The sequence below is a fragment of the Triticum dicoccoides genome, chromosome 5A (genome assembly GCF_002162155.2).
Source record: "Triticum dicoccoides isolate Atlit2015 ecotype Zavitan chromosome 5A, WEW_v2.0, whole genome shotgun sequence".
In the NCBI taxonomy this organism is placed as follows: domain Eukaryota; kingdom Viridiplantae; phylum Streptophyta; class Magnoliopsida; order Poales; family Poaceae; genus Triticum; species Triticum dicoccoides.
Genome location: NC_041388.1, coordinates 595,997,099 through 596,017,763, shown reverse-complemented (window position 1 = coordinate 596,017,763; position 20,665 = coordinate 595,997,099). Strand labels below are relative to the sequence as shown.

At 47.7% G+C, this 20,665-nt stretch overlaps 1 protein-coding gene and 1 non-coding gene across 5 annotated transcripts; one reads left to right on the top strand and one right to left on the bottom strand.

The window, feature by feature from the left end:
• The first annotated feature begins 261 nt into the window (after positions 1–261).
• On the top strand, positions 262–5,960 carry LOC119303183 (LRR receptor-like serine/threonine-protein kinase RPK2). 4 transcript variants are annotated; one of them, XM_037580281.1, is made up of 5 exons: positions 266–3,633; positions 4,258–4,322; positions 4,574–4,824; positions 4,923–5,100; positions 5,746–5,960. In XM_037580281.1, the coding sequence occupies exon 1, from the start codon at positions 517–519 to the stop codon at positions 3,586–3,588; it is 3,072 nt and encodes a 1,023-aa protein (XP_037436178.1). In that variant the 5' UTR covers positions 266–516; the 3' UTR covers positions 3,589–3,633; positions 4,258–4,322; positions 4,574–4,824; positions 4,923–5,100; positions 5,746–5,960. The 4 variants fall into 4 exon arrangements, with proteins under 4 accessions (XP_037436180.1, XP_037436178.1, XP_037436179.1 ...); XM_037580283.1 differs by lacking the exon at positions 5,746–5,960 and having other exon boundaries at positions 262–3,633; positions 4,182–4,322; positions 4,923–5,397; XM_037580282.1 differs by lacking the exon at positions 5,746–5,960 and having other exon boundaries at positions 4,574–4,798; positions 4,923–5,397.
• Positions 5,961–6,420: 460 nt separating this feature from the next.
• Positions 6,421–6,493, bottom strand: TRNAR-ACG. Its single transcript has one exon. It is a non-coding gene; the product is annotated as a tRNA-Arg (tRNA).
• Between the last annotated feature and the right edge of the window lie 14,172 nt (positions 6,494–20,665).

Sequence of the window (20,665 nt, the reverse complement as noted above, 5' to 3'; positions counted from 1 at the left end):
AAACCATCCTGCTTTAACCCCATCCACATCCCCAAAGAAAATGGGAGCAAGGCAGGCACGACACGGTCAAAACCCAAAAGCATGGGCACCACCGGCAGCCAACAAAACCCATCTTTCCGAGGGCAACACGGTCCAATCCCAAACGATTTTCTTTCTACAAAAATAAAGAAAGGGAGGAAGGAATTATCAGTGGAGGGGCAGCGCGAGGACGGGGGAGGCGACGAGGAAAGTGCAGCGAAGGAAGCAACAGAAGGGGAAGCGGGGGGAGGACCGGCACCAGCACCAGCACTCCAGCAGCACCAACCAAAAAACGGAGGGAGACAACAGACAAGGCGCAGCAAAAATATCGCCCCCGTCCCCCCCGACTTCCCCGATATCGCGCGCGCGCCCGGTCTCTTCTTCTTCCCCATGTGAGCTTGCCTTGCCCCTCCCTCTCCCCCCCTCCCTCGTCGGTCGTCGCCTCCGCTGCACCAACCACAGCACCCCCGGCCGCCCGTCGCCTTCGGCTGGGCGGAGATGGTGGCCGCTCGCCGGAGCACCGCCGCCGTCCTGCTGCTCCTGCTCCTGCTCGCCGTCTCCGTCTCTTCCTCGCCCCCGTCGCCACGTGGCCGGGAGCGGGACAGATCGGCGCTTCTCCGGCTCAGGGACGCCGTCCCCTCCTCCGGGCTGCTCCGCCGGTGGTCGCCGGGCGCGGACCACTGCTCCTGGCCGGGGGTCGCCTGCGATGCGAGGTCCCGGGTAGTCGCCCTCCACGTGCCCTCCAGCTTCCCGCGCGGGAGCGGGAGCGGGGTCGCCGCCCAGCTGCCCACGTCGGTCGGGCTCCTCACCGAGCTCAAGCACCTCTCCCTGCCCTCCCTCGGCCTTTTCGGCGAGATCCCCGCGGAGATCTGGCGGCTGGAGAAGCTCGAGGGGGTCAACCTCGCCGGGAACTCGCTCCGGGGCGCCCTCCCGCCCGCCTTCCCGCCGCGGCTGAGGGTGCTCAACCTCTCCTCCAACGCGCTCAGCGGCGAGATCCCTGCCTCCCTCTGCAGCTGCACGGAGCTGAAGTTCTTGGATCTTTCCGGCAACCGGCTCAACGGGTCCGTGCCGGCGGTCGTCGGCGGCCTCCCCAGGCTGAGGCAGCTCGACCTGTCCCGGAACCTTCTTGCTGGGAGCATCCCCTCTGCTCTGGGGAGCTGCACGCAGCTCCGCTCGTTGCGCCTCTTCTCCAATATGTTGGACGGTTCCATCCCACCAGAGCTTGGACGGCTGAGCAAGCTGCGGGTTTTGGACGTATCCGGTAACAGATTGAGCGGTCTGGTGCCCAGGGAGCTAGGGAATTGCTCAGGTTTGTCGGTTCTCGTGTTGTCGAGCCAGTTTGATGCAGTGAAATCACATGAGTTCAATCTCTTTGAGGGAGAGATTCCGGAGAGTGTCACAGCTTTGCCAAAGCTTAGGTTGTTATGGGCGCCGAAGGCGGGCCTGAAAGGGAATCTCCCAAGCAATTGGGGAAGCTGTCAAAGTTTGGAGATGGTCAATCTCGCAGGTAATTTACTTGCTGGAGTGATTCCTAGGGAGCTAGGGCAGTGTCGAAACCTCAAGTTTCTCAACCTCAGTTCCAATAGATTGTCCGGTTCGCTTGATAAAAATCTTCATCTGCATTGCATGGATGTGATTGATGTCAGTGGCAACAAACTCTCAGGCTCAATTCCAGCGTCTGCGAACAAAGAGTGTGCGTCACAGCAACCGTTGGATGGCGTGACATCTGGCTATTCTTCACCCTTCATGTCCCGAGCTGTAGCACAACTATCATTGGGTTACTGTGAATCAGGAGAGTGTTCAGTTGTATACCATAATTTCGCAAAGAACAAGTTTGGAGGCCGTCTTACATCCTTGCCTGTTAGCGCACACAGATATGGAAACAGGACCTTGTATGCATTAATTCTTGATCACAATAACTTCACTGGATCATTGGATGCAATTCTGTTGGAACAGTGCAGCAACTTAAATGGTTTGATCGTCAGCTTCCGAGACAACAAGATATCTGGTGAGCTTACAGAAGAAATCTGCTCAAAATGCAATGCCATCAGAGTTTTGGTTCTAGCCGAGAATCAAATTTCAGGAGTGTTACCTGCTAACATTGGTTTGTTGGGTTCTCTTGTAAAGATGGACATCAGCAAAAACTTTCTGGTTGGTCAAATACCTGCCAGTTTCAAAGACCTCAAGAGCTTGAAATTTCTCTCGTTAGCTGCAAACAATATCACTGGTCAGATACCGTCCTCTTTGGGGCAGTTGAAATCACTGGAGGTTTTAGATCTGTCATCTAATTCTCTCTCTGGGAATATCCCTAGTAATATTGTGACACTGAGAGGCCTCACCACACTTCTGCTGAACAATAATGAGCTCTCTGGAAACATTGCCGATCTTACCCCTTCAGTATCATCACCGTCTGTTTTTAACATTTCATTCAATAACTTGGCTGGGCCGTTGCATTCGAATGTGCGAGCACTCAGTGAGAATGATGGTAGTCCAGAACCTGAGAATACACCCAGCGATGGTGGAGGCTTCACCAAAATAGAGATTGCCTCAATAACCTCAGCATCAGCGATCGTTGCAGTTCTCTTGGCCCTGATCATCCTTTACATTTACACTCGTAAATGTGCATCAAGACCATCAAGGCGTTCTAACAGGAGAAGGGAAGTGACTGTTTTTGTGGATATTGGTGCTCCTTTGACATATGAGACCGTTGTACGCGCTGCTGGCAGTTTTAATGCAAGCAATTGCATTGGAAGTGGTGGCTTTGGAGCAACATACAAAGCTGAGATTGCACCAGGCATTCTGGTGGCAATAAAGAGGCTCGCTATTGGAAGGTTCCAAGGTATTCAGCAGTTCCAAGCAGAGGTGAAAACTCTTGGAAGGTGTCGGCATGACAATCTTGTAACGCTCATAGGGTACCACCTCAGTGATTCAGAGATGTTTCTAATTTACAATTTTCTGCCCGGCGGTAACTTGGAAAGGTTCATACAAGAAAGGACAAAGAGACCAATCGATTGGAGAATGCTTCACAAAATTGCTCTAGATGTTGCACGTGCACTTGCATACCTTCATGATAATTGTGTCCCACGTATTCTGCACCGGGATGTGAAGCCAAGCAACATCTTGCTTGACAATGAGTACACTGCATACCTTTCTGATTTTGGATTAGCAAGACTACTTGGGAATTCAGAAACTCATGCAACCACCGGTGTCGCGGGTACTTTTGGATATGTTGCTCCAGAGTATGCGATGACTTGCCGTGTTTCTGATAAGGCTGATGTGTACAGCTACGGAGTTGTACTGCTTGAACTTATTTCAGACAAAAAAGCACTGGACCCTTCCTTTTCTCCGTATGGAAATGGATTCAACATAGTTGCCTGGGCTTGCATGCTTCTGCAGAAGGGCCGAGCTCGTGAGTTCTTCATAGAAGGGCTGTGGGATGTGGCTCCGCATGATGACTTGGTTGAGATTCTGCACCTCGGTATCAAGTGCACTGTGGACTCTCTTTCTTCTAGGCCCACAATGAAGCAAGTTGTTCGGCGACTAAAGGAACTCAGGCCACCCTCTTACTAGAATTTGCAACTCTAGTATGGCATACGTCTCAAGACTGAGAGTAAGGTAAATTGAGCAAACTTTCCTGGAAGTTCATTTTGTTTAACCTCTCAACCAAAAAATGATGGATATGAATACGTTTTTTTGGTGGTGCAGTATTTATATCGCATGCAACTGTAGTTTAGGAACTGTGAATGCACATAAAAGACAAGTTCTACATAAATCTTCTCATTTGGTATTTTTTGCTCAACTGCTCATGTTTGAATGCTGTTAATTTATGTTGTCCATAGTTTGATGATATTGTTTTCTCTTGTCAACCTATAATATGTCTGCCCCTATTAAATTGTTTGGTGTTCACATACATGGAGTATCTAGCTTGCTTAATACAATTTTGGAAATAGGCACAATAGCTTTCTGGTAGAAGTATATCATGATTCATAATCCTATGAATTTGATGTGTGAGGCTGTACCATTTGTGAGTTTTTGTGATCTCCATCTTTCATTTGTATTCCGATCATTATTGGTACTTCAACAAACTTAGTGCACTCGAAACTTGAACCTAAAACTGTTGATCACTAGCAACCATAATTAATTCCTTTATGTTAACTATGTAGGCTAGACTGTTCTATGGCCCTTTGTTAAGAAACAATGTTTTTGATGCATACTTGATGAACAAATCTGCGCCTGCAGAAAGCAACTGCAGTATCGGAGGGATGAATTCATTGATCCTGATCAACAGATGATTTGCTGTTAAAGTAAGTCTATATTCCTTCCGCATGGTTCCGTACATAGGCTATATATAATTGCCTGGTTCTTCTAGATGATATTGAAATGTTGATGATACATGCCAATTTTCGGTTGCATTATCCTATAAAATATGGTGCTGTTAGTTATTTGGAATGGAAAACTATGAATGCACGTTTATGATAGGTTTATTTATTTGGCGCACCATGAATCCATGGCATCTTTTCTATTAAGTACTGAAGCTCTGATTTCCTGCATGTAGGCTGTTGGGGATTCTGTTTCACCACAACTGCCAAGGATACTCCTGGGAAATTAGTGGACACGGTATCCACGTCATGTCCTCTGGTCATGTCATGTCCTCCGGTCATGCGGTCGATGACCAGCGCCATGTGCAAAGATTGGATTACTGCACGGCATAGCGGTGCCGCTGAAATGGCCGTCGCTCGAAGGGACTCCGAGGGGAAGTGCTGCTGCGCCTAGCATCGCTGTACGTGACAACCTTCCCCTGAAATGGTATATCCTTGTTTCCTGCCATGACAGCAGTCCCCTCTAGGGTTGTTGTGCACAGTTGACTTAACATGATGACACCCTTCTCCCCTCTCCCTTTGCAGCGATGCGGCATCATCGATGCCATGAAAACTCGATTGCGCGTCGTGGTTCATCTGCCTTGTTGTAGTTCTGCCGCGATCCTCAAAACACGGAGGAAACCCTGCCTTGTCCTGTGGCCTCCTCCATGGGTGAGGAGATAGAATGGCTGATCTGAAGAGAAGGGAAACCTCTGTTCTTCAGGTGGAGTGGAGGCCCGGAGCAGCGATTATTGTCGAAAATCGTTTGATTAGCTGACTTGGCCTTTGTAACAGCATATCGTGTCCTTGCTGCTTTCTATTAAATAAAAGCAGGGCCATGTAGCCTTTTTGTTATATATCTAAAAAATAGTGTATCGTTTCCTACACTTACAGCAACTGACGGATAATTGTCAAGATGCGTAATATTTTGGGCGGCAATGGCATGCCTCAAACAGACGACAGATATATTGAGTTGGCTGTCTGTATCACGAAAGTGAAGGAATTTTCTTTTCTTTGTTGAGTTGAGCGGAGGATGGAAGTACTCCCTCCGGTCCTTTTTACTCTGCACATTGGATTTGCTGAAAGTCAAACTTTGCTAAGTTTGACTAAATTTATATTAGAAATTATTAGCATATATAATATCTAATAAATATAATATGAAAATATATTCCAAGATGAATCTAATGATATTGATGTTGTTATGTAAATGTCTATAATTTTTTATATAAACTTGATCAAAGTTGGATGAGATTGACTTCGGACAAATCTAATATGCAGAGTAAAAAGGATCGGAGGGAGTATTTGCTGCTAGATACCTCCATATCTAGACAAATCTAAGACAAGTAATTTGGAAACCTCTGTTCTTCAGGTGGAGTGGAGGCCCGGAGCAGCGATTATTGTCGAAAATCGTTTGATTAGCTGACTTGGCCTTTGTAACAGCATATCGTGTCCTTGCTGCTTTCTATTAAATAAAAGCAGGGCCATGTAGCCTTTTTGTTATATATCTAAAAAATAGTGTATCGTTTCCTACACTTACAGCAACTGACGGATAATTGTCAAGATGCGTAATATTTTGGGCGGCAATGGCATTGCCTCAAACAGACGACAGATATATTGAGTTGGCTGTCTGTATCACGAAAGTGAAGGAATTTTCTTTTCTTTGTTGAGTTGAGCGGAGGATGGAAGTACTCCCTCCGGTCCTTTTTACTCTGCACATTGGATTTGCTGAAAGTCAAACTTTGCTAAGTTTGACTAAATTTATATTAGAAATTATTAGCATATATAATATCTAATAAATATAATATGAAAATATATTCCAAGATGAATCTAATGATATTGATGTTGTTATGTAAATGTCTATAATTTTTTATATAAACTTGGTCAAAGTTGGATGAGATTGACTTCGGACAAATCTAATATGCAGAGTAAAAAGGATCGGAGGAAGTATTTGCTGCTAGATACCTCCATATCTAGACAAATCTAAGACAAGTAATTCGGAACGAAGGGAGTAGTATATATAGAACAAAAAAATGATAAAAAAAAACGACTCCGCTGGGGATCGAACCCAGAATCTCTGGTTTCGTAGACCAGCGCCTTATCCATTGGGCCACGGAGTCCTTGATGCTACTACCTCACATTCCTACATCAACACAAATGACCAGAAAAGTATGCTCAAGGATCGGTTTGATTTAGACATGTGAGATGCTATTGCTATAAATAAATACGATGTATAAATATCGGGTGACGTGGCACGCACGTGCGGTTGAATCCGGAGACAGGTAGGCCATCAGCTTTTGATTAGCCGAGTGAAAGCCTGAGTCACGACTCACGCTCGGCATGGTGGCGGCCCGAGTATCACAACCACGTCCACAAGCAACCTATGAAACGGCACTGTAACGTCTTTGATGCGGCTATATCTTCCACGTGTCGAAGCACAACTTAAAGGCATAACCGCATTGAAAGCAATGTCGCAAGTGAGATAATTTTCACACAACCCATATAATACATAAGGGAAAAGAATACATAGTTGGCTTACAATCGCCACTTCACACAATACATGAATTAAAGCATTACATCAATCAGATACAATCAAGGTCCGACTACGGAACCCAAAATAAAAGAAGACTACCCCAAAAACTACACAGATACTCGATCGACCCCAACTGGGCTCCACTACTGCTCAACTAAAACGAAACAACACAAAGGACAAGATCTTCATCGAGCTCCTCCTTGAACTTGGTTGCGTCATCTGCACGGTTCAACGGCACCTGCAAGCTAGTTTTGGAAGTACCTGTGAGCCACGGCGACTCAGCAATCTCGCACCCTCGCGATCAAGACTATTTAAGCTTATGGGTAAGACAAAGGTATGAGGTGGAGCTGCAGCAAGCGACTAGCATATATGGTGGCTAACATACGCAAATGAGAGCGAGAAGAGAAGGCAAAGCACGGTCGATAAAAGTATGATCAAGAAGTGATCCTAGAACAACCTACGTCAAGCATAACTCCAACACCGTGTTCACTTCCCGAACTCCGCCGAAAAAAGACCATCACGGTTACACATGCAGTTGACTCATTTTAATTAAGTTAAGGTTCAAGTTATCTACAACCGGACATTAATAAATCCCATCTGCCCATAACCGCGGGCACGGCTTTTGAAAGTTCAAATCCCTGCAGGGGTGTCCCAACTTAGCCCATGACAAGCTCCCACGGTCAACGAAGGAATAGACCTCCTCCCGAGACATTCCGATCAGACTCGATATCCCGGTTCTACAAGGCATCCTCGACAATGGTAAAACAAGTCCAGCAAGACCGCCCGATGCGCCGACATCCTGATAGGAGCTATACATATCTCGTTCTCAGGGCAACACCGGATGAACATTATGTACAGCTAAAACCAGCTCTCAAGTTTCCCCGAGGTGGCGTCGCAAGTGGCTCTAGTTTGGACCAACACTTAGACAAGCACTGGCCCGGCGAGTTTAAAATAAAGATGACCCTCGGGATGCGCGACTCCCAAGGGAAAAAGGCTAGGTGGCGAATGGTAAAACCAAGGTTGGGCCTTGCTGGAGGAGTTTTATTCAAAGCGAACTGTCAAGGGGTTCCCATTATTACCCAACCGCGTAAGGAACGCAAAATCCGGGAACATAACACCGATATGACGGAAACTAGGGTGGCAAGAGTGGAACAAAACACCAGGCATAAGGCCGAGCCTTCCACCCTTTACCAAGTATATAGATGCATTAATTAAATAAGATATATTGTGATATCCCAACAAAATATCCATGTTCCAACATGGAACAAGCTCCAATCTTCACCTCCAACTAACAACGCTATAAGAGGGGCTGAGCAAAGCGGTAACATAGCCAATCAACGGTTTGCTAGGACAAGGTGGGTTAGGGGCTTGGTTCAACAATATGGGAGGCATGATAAGCAAGTGGTAGGTATCGCAGCATAGGCATAGCAAAAGAGCAAGCATCTAGCAAGCAAAGATAGAAGTGATTTCGAGGGTATGGTCATCTTGCCTGAAATCCCGTAAGGAAGAAGAACGAGTCCATGAAGAAAACAAACGGACATAGACGAACGAATCCTCACAACACGACGTTATCGGATACAACTCGAAGAAGCATCACCGGAAAGAAGCAAACAACATCGTAAACAAACATCACATAAACATGGAATGATGCACAACGAAGTATGATGCATGTCCGGTTTAAATATGCATGGCATGGCAAAGTGCACAAACAACACTACAAGTTAAGTGGAGCTCAATATGCAACGGGTTGCATATTTGCATGTTGACGGAACACCACATCAATTATTTAGTTCTCTCTCGTTTATGTACCCCAACAATATTAAATGTTCTTAACATGGCAAGAGATGAAGCATAAAGAAACTACACATCTAGACAAGGTTAAATGAGGCCGGAAGCAACGAACAACAAATCCGGAAACTCCTCATGTGCATATATTAGGTTAGGTCCTGTTCTGCCCTAAACCATATTTTAGAGTTGTTTAACATGCAAAACAATGTCACCATGATAAACTAGGCAAAATTCTACCCCATTTACATATAAAGTTTATTAAATTTGGAGCTACGGTTAATTAGTTATGAATTAAAGCATTTTAACATGGCATAGGAGAAAATTTAATCAAACAACATTTTAAACATTTCAAACATAGATGAAAGTTGGATATTATGAATCTAGACAAAATTCTAAGCAAGTTTCATATATAATTTATTTAGATCCGATGCACGGTTGTGAAGTTATTAAATGCATGAAACTAGGGGGGTTTTCTGTAAAACTGCAATCTCCGGAATACTTAGGAAATTGGTAGAACAGAAAAAAAACAGGTTATGGGCCGAAACTGAAGGGCGCAGCATAGCAGAATAGCACACAGCGAGGAACAGGAGGGCGCTGCTCACCATGGGCTTGGCCCGTTGGTGAAGAGGCCGGGCAGGCTGGCTTGGCGCTGGTTGGGCCCAGATGCGCGAGGCGGGGAGGATACGGGCGCGGCACCCTCTGTTCGACAGAGAAGCAGAGGAGCATCGGTGCTGGAGCGGCTTGCAGGCGGGCTTGGCGCTGCAGCTTGCCGGTGGTCTCCGACGAGGGCACCGGTGACCGGGGACAGGGCCCAGCCGGCGGGATCCGGCCGGAACGGGCAAGACGGCGGAGACACGGATCCGGGCGGTCGATATGTCCTGGCGAGGCGACATGGCAGGGGGGTCGAGTCTCTCGTGACCCATGGCGGCGATGAAGCAGAGGATCAAGCGGACACTGCGGTGCTCCGACGAAGTTGGGGAGGTCCGGCACGCGAGGAACGACGCGGGGAAGGAAGGCTGGCGCGGGTCCATGGCGCGGGGCAGGCGAGGATCTCGTCGAGGCGCTGGTGCGGGCAAAGCTCAGCAAGGCCATGGCACGGATGCTCCTGTCGACAGAGAAACATGAGAATAGAGAGAGATAAGAGAGGGAGAAACGGGAGGAGCTATGCGCTGAGGAGGGCCTGCGGTTCCGAGCGGCTGGCGCGACATTGAGCAAGGGCGGCGAGGACCATCTGCTGGTTCGGCGAGGAACAACGGGGTCGGGGCGTCCCTCAGCTGCGGGGTGTGGAAGGAGGGGCTCGTGCTCCTGTTTGCTGCACGGGTAGCCACCCCGATCCCGACTGAAACGTGCACTGGGCTGCCTGCGGGAGAGCTCAGGAGGACGGGACTTCGCTGGGACGACAACGGAGGCGGAGCAGCTTGGGTTGGTACAGAACTTCGGTGAGCGTGGCCTTAGCCGTGCTTGCTCGGGCAGGAGGTAGGAGAATGATGGTTGGTTGCTGCGATTTGGGCGGCACGGTAAACCAGGGAGGTGGTCGGAGGCGGATTGGAGAGGTGGATCTGGGAGGGTCGAGGGGAGAAGGTGGTTGGCCCGGTGGGTTTTTGGATCGGGAGGAGATCCCAAGGTAGGATGGTGAGTGGTGGCGGCGGCATGGAATACGAGGATGGGATAGGTTAGGACTAGGGTTAGCCTCTTTATATAGCAGGTTGGATTAGGGTAGGGGGTATTCGGTCCGTATGATTATAATCGGACGACCGAGAAAATATATGTTAGGAAGTCCAATTAACAAAACGGAGATGTTTTGTAGATATTTGGGGATGTTCTGAGTCCAACGGTGACAACTGATCGGGTCGGGTTCGGGACAGTCTCGGACGCGCACGTGAGGGGTCGGTGCACTGCGCAGGAGGGGTTTTCGGACCGAGCGATCGCATCGGACGGCTCCGGACGCGAAGAGGGGTAGGTTGGAGCTTGTGGGCTGTGCAGAAGGCATCAGGCTGAGAGGAGAGAAGAGAGAGAAGCCCGGCGTCTGTTTCCGGAGACCGAAAACGTCCGACGTTAGACCCGGCTATATTGCCGCTATAGTTTAACGGTTGGGCTATCAAACGAGCTCCGAATGCGATGAAACTTGGCAGGCAACCTACTAACAACATAACAACACCACATGCCAACTTTCATCCCGTTCCGAGAACATTTTCCGGCCACTTATAAAATACTATTTTGGACATGCCGCGGGCGCGTGCAAGTGTGGTTGGGCTCAAAACGGACAACAGAGAGAACTCAGAGAACCCGGACGAATGCAAGTTTTAAAACATGATGATGCAATGCGGATGATGACATGACATGAAATGCATGACACGCAAGCAAAGACAAGGCAACAATAGCGAATAACTGGAGGACACTTCGCACATCGGTCTCGGGGCGTTACAACACTCCACCACTACGAGAGGATCTCATCCCGAGATCTAGAATGGCACCGGAGGGAAAAACGGAAGAGAAAGATAAGTGGGGTAAAACTAAGTTGTTTCTTTGACAAACGAGTGAAACCAAAGAACCTTGAGAGGTTGAACAAATTGAAAGGAATAATGCAACAAAGAAGAACAAAGTTGAAAACACTCCGGTAGAGAAGAGGAACAAGGAAGAACAAATTTGGACAGCACTCCGGTAGAAAGAGATATGAAACTTGATAAGACGAAAAGAACTTGAACAGAAGGGCACAACACTCCGGTTAAATGGATAAACCGAGAAAAGAACACGGTCCTGACCAAACAAGAAGATGGGTGAAAAGAACAACACCACAATGCCTCCGGAACGAAAGAATAGAAATATAGATAATTGAAATAAAAGAATGGAGAAGAAAATGCCAACTTCTACCACAAAAGAGTTTGAAAAGGCATCCTCAGGAGAAAAGTCGAACGGAGTTATTGCACCAACAACGAAAAGAGTAAGCTTGTAGTGGGCTTATGAAGAACATCTCAAAACTACGAGGTGAAATTCTGCCACTAATGAAAACGATAAATTGGATTGATACGAACAAGGAGACGAGAAGATTCTTTCACCCGGACGATAAATGAAGAACTTGGATCATTTATAATCACCATAGATAGCAACAATCCTTAGGGAAGGCTTTAGGTGAAATATAACCCAAGATAATTCCAACGAAGAGGTTGATGGATTTAAAATATCTCATTCTTAACAACATTCGAATCATGAAACATGAACTCAGATTACCAAGAATGACAAAATACCACCTCCAATGATACGGAAGAAAGAATTGCACTCCGGATTGCAAGATGGAGAATGCTTGAGCTCCTCTGAAAAGAATCTCAATGAACACTTCGAGAAGGAATTAAATCCTTGATGAACCATCATGTAGAGCCTCCATGAAGAACTTCGTTAAACAAAAGAATGATCAAACGGAAAGAAAGGGTAGTTGAAAACACAAGGTGAAGCCTTGCAATGATTTAGATGGAGCTTCGCGACGAGATAATGCGGAAAAGCTTGGAACTCCAGAAAAGAAAGATGAACAAATGAAATCAAGAATTTGATGAGCCTCCGTAGTAAGGAATTAATCACTTGGATGAACAAGAAAAAGAATTATGTTATGCTTATCCTTCACCAATTAAATTGATGACAATGAACGGATTTAGCATATTACTTATTCTCGTAGAAAGGATTAAGATATATATATATAGCACAAACTTGAGAAAAGACTTCAACGAACCACCGTTAGCATTTGGAAAGCACGAATGCATTGATATAATAACCAAGGAAGAGAACTCTTGAACGAACCACCGTAAGAATTGAAAAAGAACGAATAAAAGATAACGAATCACCGGGAAGAATTTGCAAATGAACGAAGATGCTCGAGAGAATCTAGATACATGAGAACGAAGGGATCATGAACTGATTAGAGATCACTTGAACGAAGCACCGGTAAGATTTGGAGAACCATAGCTGAAAGCTGAGAGTGAATAAATTCTGAGATGATGGGCTCCGGAGAAACAAATTGAAAAGAATCTTGAATTGCTCCGGGTGGGTGAAAAGAATTCTCACGATCAAAACAATTATGAGAGGATGGCATCAAGCTAGAACCACGAGTCTCTGAGAGAACGGATAAGATATGGAGGAAAAACTCTTCTTCGGTCTTCAAATGTTGAGAATGACGACGAGAAACACCACCAAGAATTATTTAGATACTCCGAAAGAATCAAAACGAAGAGGTTGAGCCAACGATGAAAAGAATTCGACAGATCTTGGAGAAAAGCATTTGACTGATGATAAATCGTTCTTACGTAAAACTTCAAAAAGAAATTTGAGGATAGCTCTGGGAAAATAAGAAGAGTCAGGTAAGATCCTGGGAAAAGACCTGTGGGTTAGGGCCCACTCAAAAGAAAACATCGTTGAAGGATTTAAAAGAGAGAATGCACCTGTTGAATTAAAAGACTTGAATGAGATAACTTCCTCGAAAGAGCTTGAACGAACGTAGAGTGGAGACACGAATCTTCGAGATATCTTGAGCACTCCGGAACAATAGAATAGCGAGCGGTGAACGATAAAGAGGTGCACCGGTAAGAAAATGTATTGAAACGAGGAAAAAGGATATGATCCACAAAGCTTGACTTGAAACCACCGGAGAAGATAAAAGAAACGAAGAATGATGAACTAGAAGTTCCATTAGTATCTTCATGAGAATCACCGGATAAGAACATTGAAGGAAAAGAATAGAGAGGCTTCACATCAATAAGATGGATACTCGATTAAGAAATCTGAGTCCTTAAAGAAAAATGAGGGAGGGAGGGCGGGAAAAAACAAAAGCAACTTGGAGATGGATGAAACAAACAACATTGAGAAGAACTGATAATTGATTTTGTGAATGTTGAAGTGATCGGATCCACTTGAAGAGAGACACCCCGATAGAACAAGATTGGCATAACAATCTCGATTATCGAGAAGGATTAGTATTCACATCGGAGTATGAGAACACCATTTGGGGAAGGTATGGAATCAACACTTGACATTGAAGCAACTCGAATACCACAATTCAAAAACAAAACAAAGGATTGGCTTGCAAAATAAGCCAGAACAAACATATGATAGAGATTTCGTCCGAAGTTTTCGTGGTGGGGCCTACACGGGCTCGATCGTACATCACCATCATGTACAAGGCAGTGCACATGACATACGAAGCGTCCCCGAGTCGGCATAGCCAAGGACTCTTTAAGACACAACGAGACCACTGTAAAACCAACCGTGAATAGGCGGACCACTAGACGTCGAACCCCAATTTCATATCATACATCTGACGGGAAGATGTCCTAAGAGCTACTTGAATTCCCACTTATAAACTCCCGAAATTTTCTGGTTATGCAATCAGGTGTTGGGGATACAGGGGAAGCATAATATCTCACCCAAAGCTAGCAAATCCTACATCCAGCTGTATCCATCCTTCAACATATAACCAAGAAACCTTCGGAAATCATCTACCTCAACCTTTGAAAAGCATCCGTTATACAAGCTATGGCAATACTCCCGAACTCCCGCCCCAGTACTGGGTGGCGTCGAGGTTATCCCACCAACAACTGCATAAAAGAGATTTTCGATGTCGGCGAACTAAACTCAGGTATTCCAGAACTGCAACGATAAAATTATGACGACAACACCTCGGAGCTCAACTCCCCGGGACACTGCCACAAAACCCCTGACAGGAGGCACCAAGACAATGTTCTCGTCACAAAACCATCGGAACAATTCCAAGATACCCGCGTGATCCTAAAAAATATTTAGTGAAATTTGAGAAGAGAAGAGTCAAAACTCTACGTCAGGATGCCTTACCAGAGCGATGAGGAGACTGGGGAGTAAAAAGAATTCCTAAACTCTTCGATATATAAATCCTAAATGACTCGAAACATCTTTCTAGACACAACTCGGCCGCTAAAAACAATCAAGCAATGGGGGCTCCTATGGTCGGGGAAGGCACTGATACCAACTTGTAAGGCCCTCAATGCGGCTATATCTCCCACGTGTCGAAGCACGACTTAGAGGCATAACCGCATTGAAAGCAATGTCGCAAGTGAGGTAATCTTCACACAACCCATATAATACATAAGGGAAAAGAATACATAGTTGGCTTACAATCGTCACTTCACACAATACATGAATTAAAGCATTACATCAACCAGATACAATCAAGGTCCGACTACGGAACCCAAAATAAAACAAGACTACCCCAAAAGCTACACAGATCCCCGATCGACCCCAACTGGGCTCCACTACTGATCAACTAGAACGAAACAACACAAAGGGCAAGATCTTCATCGAGCTCCTCCTTGAGCTTGGTTGCGTCATCTGCACGGTTCAACGGCACCTGCAAGCTGGTTTTGGAAGTATCTGTGAGCCACGGGGACTCAGCAATCTCGCACCCTTGTGATCAAGACTATTTAAGCTTATGGGTAAGACAAAGGTATGAGGTGGAGCTGCAGCAAGCGACTAGCATATATGGTGGCTAACATACGCAAATGAGAGCGAGAAGAGAAGGCAAAGCACGGTTGATAAAAGTATGATCAAGAAGTGATCCTAGAACAACCTACGTCAAGCATAACTCCAACACCGTGTTCACTTCCCGGACTCCGCCGGAAAGAGACCATCACGGTTACACACGCAGTTGACTCATTTTAATTAAGTTAAGGTTCAAGTTATCTACAACCGGACATTAACAAATTCCCATCTGCCCATAACCGCGGGCACGGCTTTCAAAAGTTCAAATCCCTGCAGGGGTGTCCCAACTTAGCCCATGACAAGCTCTCACGGTCAACGAAGGAATAGACCTCCTCCCGAGACATTCCGATCAGACTCGATATCCCGGTTCTACAAGGCATCCTCGACAATGGTAAAACAAGTCCAGCAAGACCGCCCGATGCGCCGACATCCTGATAGGAGCTGCACATATCTCGTTCTCAGGGCAACACCGGATGAACACTACGTACAGCTAAAACCAGCTCTCAAGTTTCCCCGAGGTGGCGTCGCAAGTGGCTCTAGTTTGGACCAACACTTAGACAAGCACTGGCCCGGGGAGTTTAAAATAAAGATGACCCTCGGGATGCGCGACTCCCAAGGGAAAAAGGCTAGGTGGCGAATGGTAAAACCAAGGTTGGGCCTTGCTGGAGGAGTTTTATTCAAGGCGAACTGTCAAGGGGTTCCCATTATTACCCAACCGCGTAGGGAACGCAAAATCCGGGAACATAACACCGATATGACGGAAACTAGGGCGGCAAGAGTGGAACAAAACACCAGGCATAAGGCCGAGCCTTCCACCCTTTACCAAGTATATAGATGCATTAATTAAATAAGATATATTGTGATATCCCAACAAAATATCCATGTTCCAACATGGAACAAGCTCCAATCTTCACCTCCAACTAACAACGCTATAAGAGGGGCTGAGCAAAGCGGTAACATAGCCAATCAACGATTTGCTAGGACAAGGTGGGTTAGGGGCTTGGTTCAACAATATGGGAGGCATGATAAGCAAGTGGTAGGTATCGCAGCATAGGCATAGCAAAAGAGCGAGCATCTAGCAAGCAAAGATAGAAGTGATTTCGAGGGTATGGTCATCTTGCCTGAAATCCCGTAAGGAAGAAGAACGAGTCCATGAAGAAAACAAACGGACATAGACGAACGAATCCTCACAACACGACGTTACCGGATACAACTCGAAGAAGCATCACCGGAAAGAAGCAAACAACATCGTAGACAAACATCACATAAACATGGAATGATGCACAACGAAGTATGATGCATGTCCGGTTTAAATATGCATGGCATGGCAAAGTGCACAAACAACACTACAAGTTAAGTGGAGCTCAATATGCAACGGGTTGCATATTTGCATGTTGACGGAACACCAAATCAATTATTTAGTTCTCTCTCGTTTATGTACCCCAACAATATTAAATGTTCTTAACATGGCAAGAGATGAAGCATAAAGAAACTACACATCTAGACAAGGTTAAATGAGGCCGGAAGCAACGAACAACAAATCCGGAAACTCCTCATGTGCATATATTAGGTTAGGTCCTGTTCTGCCCTAAACCATATTTTAGAGTTGTTTAACATGCAAAACAATGTCACCATGATAAACTAGGCAAAATTCTACCCCATTTACATATAAAGTTTATTAAATTTGGAGCTACGGTTAATTAGTTATGAATTAAAGCATTTTAACATGGCATAGGAGAAAATTTAATCAAACAACATTTTAAACATTTCAAACATAGATGAAAGTTGGATATTATGAATCTAGACAAAATTCTAAGCAAGTTTCATATATAATTTATTTAGATCCGATGCACGGTTGTGAAGTTATTAAATGCATGAAACTAGGGGGGTTTCTGTAAAACTGCAATCTCCGGAATACTTAGGAAATTGGTAGAACAGAAAAAAAACAGGTTATGGGCCGAAACTGAAGGGTGCAGCATAGCAGAATAGCACACATCGAGGAACAGGAGGGCGCTGCTCACCATGGGCTTGGCCCGTTGGTGAAGAGGCCGGGCAGGCTGGCTTGGCGCTGGCTCGGCCCAGATGCGCGAGGCGGGGAGGATACGGGCGCGGCGCCCTCTGTTCGACAGAGGAGCAGAGGAGCAGCGGTGCTGGAGCGGCTTGCAGGCGGGCTTGGCGCTGCAGCTTGCCGGTGGTCTCCGGCGAGGGCGCCGGTGACCGGGGACAGGGCCTAGCCGGCGGGATTCGGCCGAAACGGGCAAGACGGCGGAGACACGGATCCGGGCGGTCGATATGTCCTGGCGAGGCGACATGGCAGGGGGGTCGAGGCTCTCGTGACCCATGGTGGCGATGAAGCAGAGGATCAAGCGGACACTGCGGTGCTCCGGCGAAGTTGGGGAGGTCCGGCGCGCGAGGAACAGCGCGGGGAAGGAAGGCTAGCGCGGGTCCATGGCGCGGGGCAGGCGAGGATCTCGTTGAGGCGCTGGTGCGGGCAAAGCTCAGCGAGGCCATGGCGCGGATGCTCCTGTCGACAGAGAAACATGAGAATAGAGAGAGAGATAAGAGAGGGAGAAACGGGAGGAGCTATGCGCTGAGGAGGGCCCGCGGTTCCGAGCGGCTGGCGCGACCTTGAGCAAGGGCGGCGAGGACCATCTGCTGGTTCGGCGAGGAACAACGGTGTCGGGGCGTCCCTCAGCTGCGGGGTGTGGAAGGAGGGGCTCGTGCTCCTGTTTGCTGCACGGGTAGCCACCCCGATCCCGACTGAAACGTGCACTGGGCTGCCTGCGGGAGAGCTCGGGAGGACGGGACTCCGCTGGGACGACAATGGAGGCGGAGCAGCTTGGATTGGTACAGAACTTCGGTGAGTGTGGCCTTGGCCGTGCTTGCTCGGGCAGGAGGTAGGAGAATGATGGTTGGCTGCTGCGATTTGGGCGGCGCGGTAAACCAGGGAAGTGGTCGGAGGCGGATTGGAGAGGTGGATCTGGGAGGGTCGAGGGGAGAAGGTGGTTGGCCCGGTGGGTTTTTGGATCGGGAGGAGATCCCGAGGTGGGATGGTAAGTGGTGGCGGCATGGAATAGGAGGATGGGACAGGTTAGGACTAGGGCTAGTCTCTTTATATAGCAGGTTGGATTAGGGTACGGGGTATTCGGTCCGTACGATTATAATCGGACGACCGAGAAAATATATGTTAGGAAGTCCAATTAACAAAACGGAGATGTTTTGTAGATATTTGGGGATGTTCTGAGTCCAACGGTGACAACTGATCGGGTCGGGTTCGGGACAGTCTCGGACGCGCACGTGAGGGGTCGGTGCACTGCGCAGGTGGGATTTTCGGACCGAGCGATCGCATCGGACGGCTCCGGACGCGAAGAGGGGTAGGTTGGAGCTTGTGGGCTGTGCAGAAGGCATCAGGCTGAGAGGAGAGAAGAGAGAGAAGCCCGGCGTCTATTTCTGGAGACCGAAAACGTCCGACGTTAGACCCGGCTATATTGCCGCTATAGTTTAACGGTTGGGCTATCAAACGAGCTCCGAATGCGATGAAACTTGGCAGGCGATCTACTAACAACATAATAACACCACATGCCAACTTTCATCCCATTCCGAGAATATTTTCCGGCCACTTATAAAATACTATTTCGGACATGCCGCGGGCGCGTGCAAGTGTGGTTGGGCTTAGAACGGACAACAGAGAGAACTCGGACGAATGCAAGTTTTAAAACATGATGATGTAATGCGGATGATGACATGACATGAAATGCATGACACGCAAGCAAAGACAAGGCAACAACAGCGAATAACTGGAGGACACGTGGCATATCGGTCTCGGGGCGTTACAAGCACCCCTCTGCCTTGGGAGTTTATGGAAGCGACGGCGCCCCACTTGCCTCGTGGTGGTGACTTTGCGTGGCCGGATCTACCGTTGCTTCTTTTGATCGAGTGGCTGAGGCCGAAGCGATGGCGTGTTCCAGTGGGAGAGTTGTGGCCGGTTATGTGTGTGGCGCTCGCACTCTCCGGCGGCTCGACGGAAACATCGCAGACCAGTGTTGCCGGTTTTGCTTCGGGTGCAATCTAGTCTGGAATTAAAGGTCAATCGGACGCTGTTAGAGCATCTACAACCCGCATTGTTGCCATAAAAATGCCCCTTTAGGACACGTTTGGACGCGTTCGTGGAGAGGACCCAGTCACCCATCATGTGTCATTCGCTGCAACCACATACCTCAAATACCATATCTTAAATCCATACTATACCGTGCAACACAAAAGTTATGTACTACCCCACTACTCATCATCGATGATGTAGACGACCTCCGTGCCTGTGCCGGACGGACCGGCTTCCTGGTGATTGGTCGTCACACGCAACTCCGGCTCCTCATTGGAGTCCAGCTCCGCCAAGGCTTCCTTCAGCTCCACACCCGCCCGACGGAGGTTGTGGTGGTTTGCCTCCATCTCAAGTTAGCTTGCTCCTCCGCTTGGCCGACCTCAAGCTCAACCAATGCGTCGCTCATGCCGAATCCGGTAGCCAAAGGCGCTAGATCTGCCTTGCCTTCCTCCTCTTCTTCCTTCCCTGGCTCCGAGTCCTTCATGTTCGTGTCCAGCTCCTCCTCCTCCTTCGGAGAGTCCGAAGGCAAGCCCACCACAATCTGAGCGCCACGTCGTGACTGGATCTCTATTAGGAGCTCCAATTGACGCTTCGGAGCATGGTGTAGGTGGTGATCCGCTAGCGGGCCATGGCTACCGACGGATGGCGAGCTTTGAGCGGATTGGGAGTGGGCAGTGGCGGATCCAGGACCCAGGCCGGGGGGCCTGGGCCCTGGGCGTGAAGAAGCAAAATTGCATTGAGTACAACATCATGAACACTGTAGTAGCACTGTAGCCATACTATAGCTAGCCTAGGGCCTGGGGCTTAGCCAAATCATGTGTCCGCCCCTGGGAGTGGCGGTAGGCTGCGAGGGTGGAAATGGAAATGTCTAGGATTAAGGGGCCGCCGACCGGCTGAAATAGCCGGATTTGGCCCCTGAAGCGGCCCGCCGGAGCGGCAGCATGAATGCGTCCGACTTGGTTTCGACGTGTGTCCTTGAGGGTCTCGCCCGTTAGTCCGACTCTCCCAAGCATGTCCGGGCCTCGCCATACCACCCTAGATATGGGCTAGATAGAAGGGGTATCAGGCAGTCTGGACATATAGGGCTGGTTGAGTAGCCCAGTTGGATCACGATTTTGTGAAATCACTGACCGAGCCGTCAGCCCATGCGTATAGGCATTTAAGGAGCCCGGCTGTAGATGCTATACGGTCTAAGAGCAAAGCCAACAACTCCCCTATCTCTAAATTAACAACCGTTTACCCGGAAGTTGAGGCAAAAAAAACCTCTCCAACAGTTCTCGTAAAACGACCATATTAGGAGATCCTGTAAAAATGGCATTTTATTTCAGCAGGATTCTTCGTGTATCTTTTTGGCGGGCTAAAATTTCAGCACCTACC

What these genes read in the sequence shown, in the direction of transcription:
- LOC119303183 (XM_037580281.1), top strand. Translation starts at nt 517, where the DNA reads ATGGTGGCCGCTCGCCGGAGCACCGCCGCCGTCCTGCTGCTCCTGCTC.